An 11,727-nucleotide genomic window follows, 5' to 3' on the forward strand; every position below is an offset into this window, starting at 1 on the left:
TTGTAATTGTAATCTGAAGTGATGGCAAACTATTTCATAAGATTCTCGAGGTCTAGTGCACACCTTTCTAAAGTAACTTTTCTGTACCTCTCACAATACACGATTATCTGTATTTGACAAATTACCTTGCTTCAGGATGTTTGTTATGTGCATGGTCACTAATGATCCCATAAGAGTTGCCTGTTACTGTTCTTACCTGTTAACGTGTTTTTTGAGTTCTGAATTCGGGCATGATCAGTTATAATGTTCAATTAGTGAAATAAATTGCATTTTTTATCAAGTTTTATTTGTTTACAATGACACAAAGGAACCAATATATTAATTCAATTCACATCCATAAACAATGTCCATCATATGAAATGCATGTGGAATTAAGACCCCAAATCAAAGTAGTTTTAAACTTGGTGACTGGAGCACAGCAATCTAAACGTGGAGATGATGTCGTTGCCCGAATACGCATCACCGTTACCACCTCGTAGCTTTGCGAGTCCCCATCCGACACTCACAACTTGACAGGGCAAAATGAAAAGGAAAAAGAACATCGTCCCCTCTCATTTTGAGAAGCTTCTCACTCTGCTAGTAGTAAGCAGTTCATTTCTCTCTCCTTCTAGAAACTTACTGATCAGTGAACGCACAACACATTTAATTTCTGCTGTAAAACCTCCTGATGGAAGCGTATTGAAATGCAGCAATGGCCTTATCTAACATTCTCCGCAGATGGGAAATCCCATCCAATGTGCAATAATATTAATAAGAAAAAAACCTTTGCAACGTGCTTAAGTTACAGAATGCAGAGGACATGATTTAGTCTAAGATATCTGCTACTTCTGCATCACTAATCACATTCTTGTCCAGCCCCTAAGGACCCAGGTGTCATTACAATATTGCAGAAGAACTGTAAAATCATATCAGGAGCACATCTGTAGTCGGGCACATGCATTCTAGTCCCCTTTCTTTCCTCTCTCAGGGTGTCCATTCAGCAGTGTTGTGTGGGCTTGCAGGCTCCCCTTCGCTTCTATGATCTGCCCGTTTTTTCTAAACCTGCCACAAACTCTGCAGAGCAAATAGAAAACAGCCACCGTCACCACGGTGCAGAAAGCCAGCACATCCAGGAGGTAGTACTGGTAAGCGTACAAGTCGTAGGAAGCAGGGCGCAAATGCAGGGCCCCCTCATGTCTCAGAAGGTACTCGATCCAGTACACAGTCCTGTTCAGAGGGTGCTCGGGATGGTCCCTTAAGATCCTGGAGAGATGGCCTGCCTTTTTCCTGTAGCTGGAGGAGACAAAATGCAGTTTGTAGTTATTTGCCGGCCTCTCAGAAACGATCCTCAATGTGTTCTAAAAGGCTCATATCAGTGTGCTGTTTTCCTGTTCTTGTGTCCAAAGAAAGCAGGCCCTTTCATCAAATGTGTGCTATGGTTTGCAATCTATAGATTTTAGCCATCTATACATTCATTTTCCCTATATAAAAGACCAGAATTATGTTTTTTTTTGTGTGTTCTAAAAGTCCCATGAATTTGATCACTAAAGTACCAGTTGTTAAATTCTATAGTGTGTGTTTTATTCCACAAATGTCTAGCTCCTTATATTGAGCCCCCCCTACAAACATCTGTACCTCTGGACTAAACAGAAGCCTTCTCACTTGAGCATCTGCACCAGGTCCTGTGTGATGTCCTACACCAAGTAGGTGTTTGTGCTTAGTCAGTGTTGTGCTTGGTGTTTTATCCGAGTGCTAAGGCTGCTTATTTGAATGTGTCAGGACTCTGAAAGTAATTTGTGTAGGGGTATTAGGCTACAAAGTGCGTCTTTGCATTTCCTGGTAACTCAGCCCTGTCTGATGAGCGCACCAAACCCAGCCCTCTCACCTAGGTTGGTCCAGGACAGCCCTGATGGCCTGGTAGAAGCGCTCCTCAGTCAGAGCTGCCCAGTCCAAGTAGATGCCCATTCCTTTAGCCTGGACACGAGTGGCGATGTCGTACTGATCACCATATATTGGCATGCCAACCATGGGGACCCCATGATAGATGGCCTCATAAACTCCATTCAGACCACAGTGACTGACGAAAGCCAGAACCTTGGGGTGACCTGGACAGAAGAATCAAAGTTTATGTTTATTTCTCAATTCTTATTTGTACCCCCAGCTGCTTTGTTTACATAAAGTTTCAGTAATTATTGTTATTGTTACTTATGATCTCAGCTTCAAAGTTTAGATGGCATGCAAACATGTCAAGGGACATTGCTTCAGAGATTGCAGAAGTGCTTCTTAATGTCCTTCTATGTCTATGTGCCAGCATGTTCCTTCTAATATCTATGTGAAGCCATGCTTTGATGCAGATATTCCACCATGTTGGTTTCTGTGCTTTGGTGCCGTGTCAAAGCTGTTGGTTGTGAAACATTGAGGTGCTATGCTGTGTAATGGGGCAGCCTCCTCCCAGGCTGTGATGTGGGGGAAGGGTAGGGAGGAGGTCGACTGACACTCACCCAGTAAGTCATTCTGTGGGATCCAGCCCGTGATGTGTGTGTTGCTGCCCAGAGCCTGGGGAGTCTCACCAAAATAACTGGAGGCAAGCAAACAGCAGGTCACAAAACGGGCATGCAGGCCACCACTTAAGCCCGGGATACAGAACAGTGTCCTCTAGTGTCTCTATTTACACCTGTGTCTCAGAACCCTGGACTACAGAGACACGGTTAGTGAAAGTGAGTAGGCCAGAGAAGGCGCACAAGAGATCTTAATAGTGTCATTCGCATCAGTGTGAACTAATGCTGGGAATAGCAATACGATTCTGCCGTATAAGGCCTGAGGATTTTACGCACAACACAGTAGTGTAGAGATTTACAGAAAGATTAACAACAAATAAAAAGCATAAGTAACAAGGACATTTAAGCATTGATTTGACCATTTGTGCCATGTGGCTGTGTTATGTGCAGCATGCGGACCCTGCTTGGCCGTGCACCGCAGGAGAGGTGTTAGCGTTTGTCTGCCGTGATTCTAGTCCGATCAGCTCTGACACTGAAAGTCCTGCTCGTGGCTCTGTCTAAAATGTGTGTGTTTTGAGTTTGGACCTCACCTCCACATGACCTGTTCTGGCAGACGAGCAAAAGTGGCAGCCATCTTCTCCGCCAGGTCCCCCGGCAGTACCTGACCGGCCACTCCCAGAGAGACCAGGACCACGCCCCTCTGTGAACCCTCTACCCAGGAACGCAGCTCCTGACAGCAGACACAGACACCCAGGTGACCCAGCCGAACACACTCCCATTGCACAGCACAGAAGATACGCTTCAATACCGCCGAGTTTCCCCGGTTAACCAAAAGCTAATGTTAAGTCATGATTGAATGCCAACTCTTTCAAATTGACTGCAAATTTGGCTACCCCAAATTACGCAAAGCGTGTATCCATGAGCCAGCAGAACTGTTCAGATTGCTTCAGCAAAGGGAGTCTTATGTTGCAACACTGAACATTTACATTTACCCCACTGTACTGGTAGAATACCCCTTTCCTCAATGCATCGGTCCAAAGATACTAGGACAAAGTGTTGCCTTGTTTTAAAAATAGTGCAGGCCCATCCTTATCTTTAATGACTGCTGTGGTCCCTTTGCTAGAAGGCATAATGTGACATTGCATGTACAGAGTAGTTTCTGTGCAGTGACAGGAACGGGTCTCGTTCTAATTTGCCATTTTCAAGTTCATCCCAGGAATATTCTGTGGAAACCAGGCCCTAAAATGATTTCTATCACTATTGTCATTGAACCACTGTGTTATACTGCAGCACACTGTCATTGTGTACCTTCTTCTGGCAGATAGGCCTTCACTATAAAACACAAGACGACATTATTTTGATAGTATAAAAGGTTAATTGTATGTCAAAAAAACACCTAAAAGGATATACTGTAATTGTTATTGGCCCAGGATAAGGGCGTCTACTAAAAAATATAATGACATTTCAGTAATTTTTTCATTTATTATTAGTCGGGGGTTGGCCATAAGACTTTTTCCCCTGTGCTCTCGGTCAGAATAAATATAATTTAACCTGTGGCAGTGCTGCAGCTGGCCTGGTAAGGATGCCCCCTACGAATTCCACATTGGGCAGCGAGGGCCGGGGGAAGTCCAGCGCCAGGTCCAGGCTGAGCAGGAAGAAGCTGGTATGGGTGACCAGATCCATCATGCTCGGGTTGTCCCTGGCCTCCCTGTCCCCTCGGTGCCTGCGCAGCACGGCCTCGAAGGCAGGGAGGACGTGCCACTGCGCAGCTGCTCGGCCAGTGACCCACACCAGCACGTTCCACAGCCGCTGACCGAAGCCCGAGCGGTCGGTGGTCCGGGAATTGAATTCTGGAACATAGCTGAGGGGCGAGGGGGCTCCGATCTCAGCTGGGTACCAGTGGCTGGGGGACAGCAGGAAATAGGGGACGCCAATTAAGCGGGCCAGGACGTAGCCGCACAGCTCGCTGGGGTCCACCAAGACCAGATCGAAGCCTTCCGCCCTCAGGCGAGACAGGAAGTCAGCGGCACCCACCATCAGCTCGCAGTTTTCTTCCGATCTCTTCAGGATGCCGAATAGCAGCAGGGAGCTTGGACCACCACTCAGGACATCTTGGACTTTCTCCTGCAGGAAGTGGACCTTCCCCTGGCCAGAGAAGACTCCCTTGTAACGCTGCTCCCTGAAGGTGAAGGCCTCAATGCTGCCACCGCCGCCTCCACCACCTCCCGGCCACTCCCGGCCCTCATGCAGGGCAAACACCACCTCGTGCCCTCTGCCCTCCAGCTGCCCCGCCACATGCCCCAGCACACGCAGATGGCTGTCAAACACCAACGGTGGCACAACCAATAGCTTCGCACACAGACACAGCAGTGGGCAGAGAGGGAGGAGAGCCACAGCCACGCCACTCATCTCTGAAGAACAAATACACAGGAATACATTAATATCCATTCAAGTCAATATCCAAGTCAATTTTAAGTCAAAGTTGAAAAAGATCAGAATATTTTACAAAGTGTCTTCACTTAATTTAAAATATTTCACTTTAGCCCTTAGGACCAATGACATATGTCCCATACAGAGGCCAGGTGAATTGTTATGTTTTTGCAAAGCCTGTAAAATATGTGACATATATGTAACTCTGGGTACTTAATGGTTAATGTTTAAATATGCTAATGAGTCACTGGACATGTAGAAGAATGCAGAAATAATCAATTTCTTGTTTTGCATTCAGCATATTCGAGGTAGTTCATTTCTAGAATCCAGTTCAGGATTCACGGATACCTTAGCTTTGACGTCTTTAAACCACCGTTGCTACAGAAGTATGATTGTTCAAAAGCCAGTTACCGGACTGAAGATGTCGCACATTGCGCGTCAGGTTTAATTTAGTTGAATGGGAAAAAAAAAAGGTACATCATGCCACAGTGTGAGCATTTTATATGGGTGTGACATTACATAAGTCAAGGGTGGATCACTTTTGAGAAGTTAAAATGAACACATTGGTAAATGCAATTCATTTCAAGCCATACATTTATTAAGTATTCATTTATTTTATTTTTTTAAGTTTGCAGTATCCGTCTTATTTTTCCACGGATAATTCCCAACGTCGTTAATTTGGTTCTGCCCAGCTTTGCATTACATTGCCAACACCTGGTTTAGGTTTTACAGTAACTATCAATTTAATGCATATACCCAGTTAAGACGAGATTTGTATTAGTGTATTGCTGTGTAGAGTAGTAACAATAGCATCTTCCGATGATAGAGGTAATACATACATAAGAACTGATATTGTCCCTTTACAATGCGCTTGCCTCGCTGTCCATGGTTTAATACATGGGTTGCACATGGTACATCCGCACAAAGCTCAACGATGCACCGGTTTTGGCTCTATGGTCTATACCTGGATTGGTGTCCTGTGCTGCTGAAGCTGCTGCAGGTCCTCACCCCCCAGGTCTAGGTCTCCTTGGCTCCGGTTCCAGCTATGGCAAGTCTCTGCACAACAGATTAGCATCATTTATGAAACTCCCGGTTTGAGCAACCAGCAGCAAGAGCCCAGACCAGGAATGCGGACTAACAGGATCCTGCTCTCGGCTCAGCCGCCCATCCCCATCGGAGGTCCCTATTAAAAAAAAAAAAGACTTTATGGGAGTATGGGATTAAGATAATGACATTAGTGAATAGAGTATAATATAATTACTAGTCAGCTGCATTCCTTTTCATTTTGTAACAAAGGCGTGCATCCAAGATGTTTGAGAGGCACTTGAAGGTCAATGTAAGGGTTACTTCCAAATGTTCCATGAAAACGACTACAAATAATGACGGATTTTGGGTTTGTTTGTTGGTTTGTTTTTACAAAGTACGTCCGCTTTTTGATGAACTTTCCAAGTAATACACTTTTTGTGCATTGCAAATTGGTTACCGCCGTAGTTTTGTGGGCAGTTAACAGACCATCGGACATCTATTTTTACAATATACAGTCGGAAATAACGCATACAGTACTCCCGAATCCCACCATATATATACACCATATATTGCATGCCGTCCTGATCTAGGTCAACCCTGACCCATATAAAGTAATTGTAATAGGAAGTGAGAGGTGACAGTGATGTACAATGCAAGGCACTTCTTTGCAAGAGAAACACTGCCCTCATGTGGACAAAATGGGGCGGTTAAAGTGCCATACCAGCAAAAAACAACACACCCCCTAAAAAAAAAAAAAAGACGACGTTTTTATTGGTGCACCCTGCTCGTACATCTTGAATTTGCCATCATCATAGCCCATTGGGGTCTCATTACCTTACACTGTCAGGAGGACGTCTTTTTTGAATGAGAAAAGGGAGAGAAAAATGGCCAATGAGTTCTCACCGGAAATACGTTTGTGCAAGGGGCCTATATTTCATCATTACCCCCGGAAACAGGTTTGACGTCATTCCGCCACCGGCACAAAATTAATTAACTATACATACAATAGCTACTCATTCAAATGAAACGAGGAAAACTACAAAAGCAGCGTAAGTTAATTTTAGAGTCTTACAAAATCAACCTAAACGTCGTGAAGATGAGCCAAAAACATCGCCCACCGTGACAGGCTTGGATGTTACAGAAGCACAAACTCCCATCGAAACCAGTACCAGTACCAGTACCAGTACCAGTCTCAATCACAATAGATCGATTAGTCGGTAAGTCACACTACTTTTTACCTTGTATCTATAGTGTTAACTATGTGGTGTATGCATTGCTAAGGTTGAGATCGGTGTTAAAAAACAGTCCGTTTTTAAAAGCAGACTACGCACAAATATCTGAAATGACCTTTTATCGCATTGAAAACTTAGATCAAGTGCTGCAAGTAAAGAAAAGAACAATCCGCATCCAAATGAGTAAAACTATTGGGATGATGTTTTCTGGCGACGGTATAGACTGCCTGGCTGCATGTCTTGACAATGAAGAACTGCTGCAGGTTGTGCATTGATTCACCGGCACTGTGGGAAGAAATTGGGAGAAGTGAAATAGTTTGCAGGAGAGGAGAGGCAATCCACAGCAATTCCTCCAGTGATAACCCCCAGTGTTCACAGAAACCAGCACCCGAAAAGCCAGGAAAAGATCATGTGCAACACCTACTGTCATATAAAGCAATTGTGCGCTTCCCTGCTGGCTTTTGTTCCAAACGAGCTTTCAATGACTTAATTGCACCCTTATTTTAACTAATTTCCTAAATCAGATCATTTTAATTATGTTAAATAGTAGGGGTTTTAAGTTAAGTATTACATTGTATAAGAAACGTCTCTTATTAAGGAATCCACTTTTTCTTTTTTCATCAGTTGCTCAATTTAAATTACACAATCTAAGCAACGCTTTGCATGAGAACCCGTTTGAAAAGAGGTCAACACTAACCGATTGATTTAAGCTTCGTCCCTTTCTGTGCTGGGGGCTTTAGTGGCGGATAGGGTTTCTCCGTTTCCAGGCGAAGCTGTGGAAGAAGAAGCTGCGTCTGTTCATTGGCCACTTCGGCCAGGCCATTGAAACCGGATTCATAAGGGATCTGCTACAATGTGTCCACACGAAACGGCTGGAAAAACGCAGAGCTCCGTGTGGGTGTGACATACACGGAAAAGCAGACCTGGCGTCACATGGGATGCAGGCACTGTAAAATGAGACGTGGACACTTTCAGTACTGTCATCCCTGCCCTCCTGTAGCCTAGTACAGTGGTTCCCAAACCCCGGCAGAAGCCCCTCATCAACTGATCCATAGATTACTTAATTAAACCTTCAATTAAGCAATTTAGAGATCAGCTGGAACGAAAACCAGCAGGGGGAGGGTCCAGGAACCACTTGCCTAGTTGAGCAGACAGACAGACAGACACCCAGCAGTGTTAGACAGAAGCTGGGGGGTCTATTAGAATTAAAATCATGAGAGAGGAATGACAATGACACTGATTCATTATACAATTAGCGTTTACATTTAGAATACATTGTATCCAGAAAAATAGGAGAACACGCGTCCATTGGGAGTTGGGATGGTTATTCGACTGATCTGTCCTGCATGTGGTGGGGGGGTGGGTTTGGGCAACAGCACAGAAATAGAAACCAATAAACAAGTTTTATTTAAGCAAGTGCAACTGCAGCTCTGCCGTTGGCAACTTGTGTCAGTCTCGCCGCATGAGGACCTTTCTTTGAAACCAGCGTGATGGTTTATATATAGCCCTCTCTCACGGCCCGTCCTGCCCAATTTCCCGAGCAACACAACTGAGTACAAAGGGGAGATGCATACGACCCGACTTTCATGACACGGGTGAAAATAGTTGAATTTTGATGCACAAACAGGTCGGTTTGCTTAACTGAATCCCAGCACCATGGGGCAGGGAGAAAACACCAGACAATATAGCCGTCTCCTCGATTCTAAAAATACATACAAAAGCTTGATCTCTGTGTCACCAGGGTGCCGATCAAATAACAGCAGCAGGAAAAGGCGATGCTAAAATGTATTCACCCAGACATGCCAGGGGGCAAACGGCTTGGCTTCGGATATGCTTCCTTGCTGGCATTGCAATTCTCCGGAGGTTACATTATTGTGTCGCAAGATCTGCCCGGGGCTATCCGTCTTACAGAGGAAACGAGCTATATTCCAGGTGGGAGGGAAAGTCAATAATCTTCTGCTTTTGCTAGCAATGTGTGATGTTTGTTTTGTCTATTTATAAACGGGCAGAGACACGATATATTATGATGCACTGGTGTGATTCTCAGCAGTAATGGCTTAATACTTATACTGGTCGCTTTCTGTGCCTGTTGTTTATCTGTAGTTAGTGACCGCGTTCGTGTTGCGCAGGTGTCCGCAGTTCTGCGCTGCTCCACCAATTGGATGGGTGGAATCTGCGCAGAACTGCGGACATATGCGCTACAAGAATGCGACCAGGGTATATGCGGGGCCGGGGGTGCGGGTTTCTGCTAGTTTTTGTCCGTCTGCGATGATGTGAAACAAAGTTTGCGACGGCTTCTTAGTGTGTGAGGTTGTGGCTTTGCTCCAAATGGATTTTGGGTCAAGGCTCGGTAACTTGATCCTTAAAACGGATGATATTAATAAGGCAAGAGCATACTAAGGCACACCCCCCCCACACCAAGGACAACTCATGTTGGGTTCATTTCAATACATTATTAGGAACAAAAGTGCATTGACACTGTAACCACAGAGTCCAGAGAGGCGTGTTAAATTGTTATAAATGAACATGACAAGCAGCTGGACCAAAAGCCAGGAGGCACCGAAACGCACCAAGATCTGAGCCATCATCTGGGTTTTTTCCAGTCCAGCTCCTGGTTACTGAATGGGTCTGATTGACCGGATGCGTTTAGTACAGTAGTTCGCAATCCTGGTCCCGGAGGGCTGCGGTGTCTTTTTGGTCAATCCTCTGTGACCTAATTCAAACACTTACTTGATCATTGAATCCAGCATTGTGAGCAGGCGGGGAGTAGAGAGATCCACAAACCCTGCAGTTCTGACTGTGGCCTGTGGCACCAGTGTTGCTTCACCACTTATTTAATAGTTGTCTACAGACTTGGGCAGTGTGATGTATTTCAATGTAATAAAACAGACAATGCTACAAAATGCCACGGGGAAGCCTACACTAAATCATATTATTATTATTATTATTATTATTATTATTATTATTATTATTATTATTATTATTATTTTGTAGTAGTATTTGGGGTTGGGTGTTTTCTTGCAGCTGCTCAGTTTAATGTGGCATGTTGTTCCCCTGTGTTGGATTATTTGCATACACAGATTTATGTAGGGCGTTGTGGATGTATTCATTCATTCATTCATTCATTCATGTATGATTTTTGCCTATGTATTTGGGAGTACACAGGTGTGTGCAATACTATTAGTAACACTACTAATAAGGACATATTCTCATTGGTATGATATGTTCACAGGTTTTACAATCAATTTTAGTTTCACAGTTCTTGACGCAGATGTATTAGTAGTGGTCTTTTCCATGTGTCTACCGGTACCTGAATGACTTCTATCTCCCGAGTTCAGTTCGCCTTTCCCCAGTGGGATGACGACTGACTGGGCATGCTCCGCAGAGGGTGTGTGTGTGTGTGTGTGTGTGTGTGGAGGACGAAGCGTGTCCTCCGCGCATCCCTCCTCTCCCTCGCAACAATCGGGCGCAGAGAAAGACGGGAGCTGTCCGTTTCAGCACCGCAGGCTGGCACTGACAATGCGCGTCCAGACCCGGGCGGGTCCGCGGCGCCCGGCCGTGCTCCGGCTGCTCTGCTCCCGCAACAAAGGCAGCAGCTGCTCCGTGTTCGTGTGAGTCCAGCCCGATCAGCAGCGTGTGGCTCTGTGCGCTGAACACCGGCGTCTCCCGCGTCGCTCCCCTCCCGTCATTTGCGGCTGTGCGGTAAGGCTATAGTGTTACTTTGCTGTTTGTATCCTGCACGGTGTCGCTTAACGGGAGGCACCTTTGCTGGTTGTTGTAATAAAGGGAAATAGGAATTTTGTTGGACCCCCCCCCCCCCCACTGAGAAGCATGTCTTAAAGCTACCGTTTACCTTTCAGCTGCCTATATATTTAATATATGTGTTATGATGTATTATTATTAAAGAACTGATGTATTATTTTGTTCAGATGCTAATTTTCAAACGAACCACTTTAAACTCTTGAGTAACCGAGTAGTTGATTAGACCAGCCATTCCTGACTAGCACTGTGTATTGCAACAGCGTTTAAATGTTTAGGGTAAATTAGGCAGAGAAACGGTCCCTTCCTTTCCTATTTTTTATTCAGACACAAAATATAAGTCTTAAAAACGCTTTAACTACTCTGTTATAGCTCTGCCCAGAAGGGTACGGAATTGTAGACTTCTGCCACCTACATCCCATTCGTTTTATATTAAAATATGTTGGCATATTAAGGTATTCATATTAATGTGCATGCAACTAATCTATGAACATTTCTTTGATTTTTTTAAAGAACATAATGTTATTGTACAAGGTTCTTAAGTTGCATGCCTTTTAAAGCGTAACACTATATCAAGTTAAATATGATTCCTTCCCTATTCCTAGGTTCCTATATTGTTTTTATACAACTGCTTATTTGAACTATATCAGGAAGTATTCCTTGATCACAGTCTGCTGGCTTACATTAATCCTGTTAGTGGCAGGTTTATAAAATAGGTTTAGTTTACTCAGATGGTATTTAGGCCTGCATATCAAAATTAACCCTTAGATTTCTCAGTGGGTTCCTGTTGAAGTCAGGCCATT

The 11,727-nt window shown here is 44.5% G+C and overlaps 1 protein-coding gene across 2 annotated transcripts; it reads right to left on the reverse strand.

The window, feature by feature from the left end:
- Window positions 1-270: 270 nt before the first annotated feature.
- LOC136716068 (2-hydroxyacylsphingosine 1-beta-galactosyltransferase) lies at window positions 271-8,139 on the reverse strand. Of its 2 annotated transcripts, none has more exons than XM_066693552.1 (7): window positions 7,863-8,139; window positions 5,872-5,963; window positions 4,029-4,888; window positions 3,068-3,207; window positions 2,481-2,557; window positions 1,865-2,084; window positions 271-1,272 (listed from the first exon to the last, which is right to left on the reverse strand). In XM_066693552.1, exons 3-7 carry the CDS (start codon window positions 4,884-4,886, stop codon window positions 942-944), a joined length of 1,626 nt encoding a protein of 541 aa, XP_066549649.1. In that variant the 5' UTR covers window positions 4,887-4,888; window positions 5,872-5,963; window positions 7,863-8,139; the 3' UTR covers window positions 271-941. The 2 variants fall into 2 exon arrangements, with proteins under 2 accessions (XP_066549649.1, XP_066549648.1); XM_066693551.1 differs by having other exon boundaries at window positions 5,872-6,090.
- Window positions 8,140-11,727: the final 3,588 nt, after the last annotated feature.

Source organism: Amia ocellicauda, chromosome 20, assembly GCF_036373705.1.
Source record: "Amia ocellicauda isolate fAmiCal2 chromosome 20, fAmiCal2.hap1, whole genome shotgun sequence".
In the NCBI taxonomy this organism is placed as follows: Eukaryota; Metazoa; Chordata; class Actinopteri; order Amiiformes; family Amiidae; genus Amia; species Amia ocellicauda.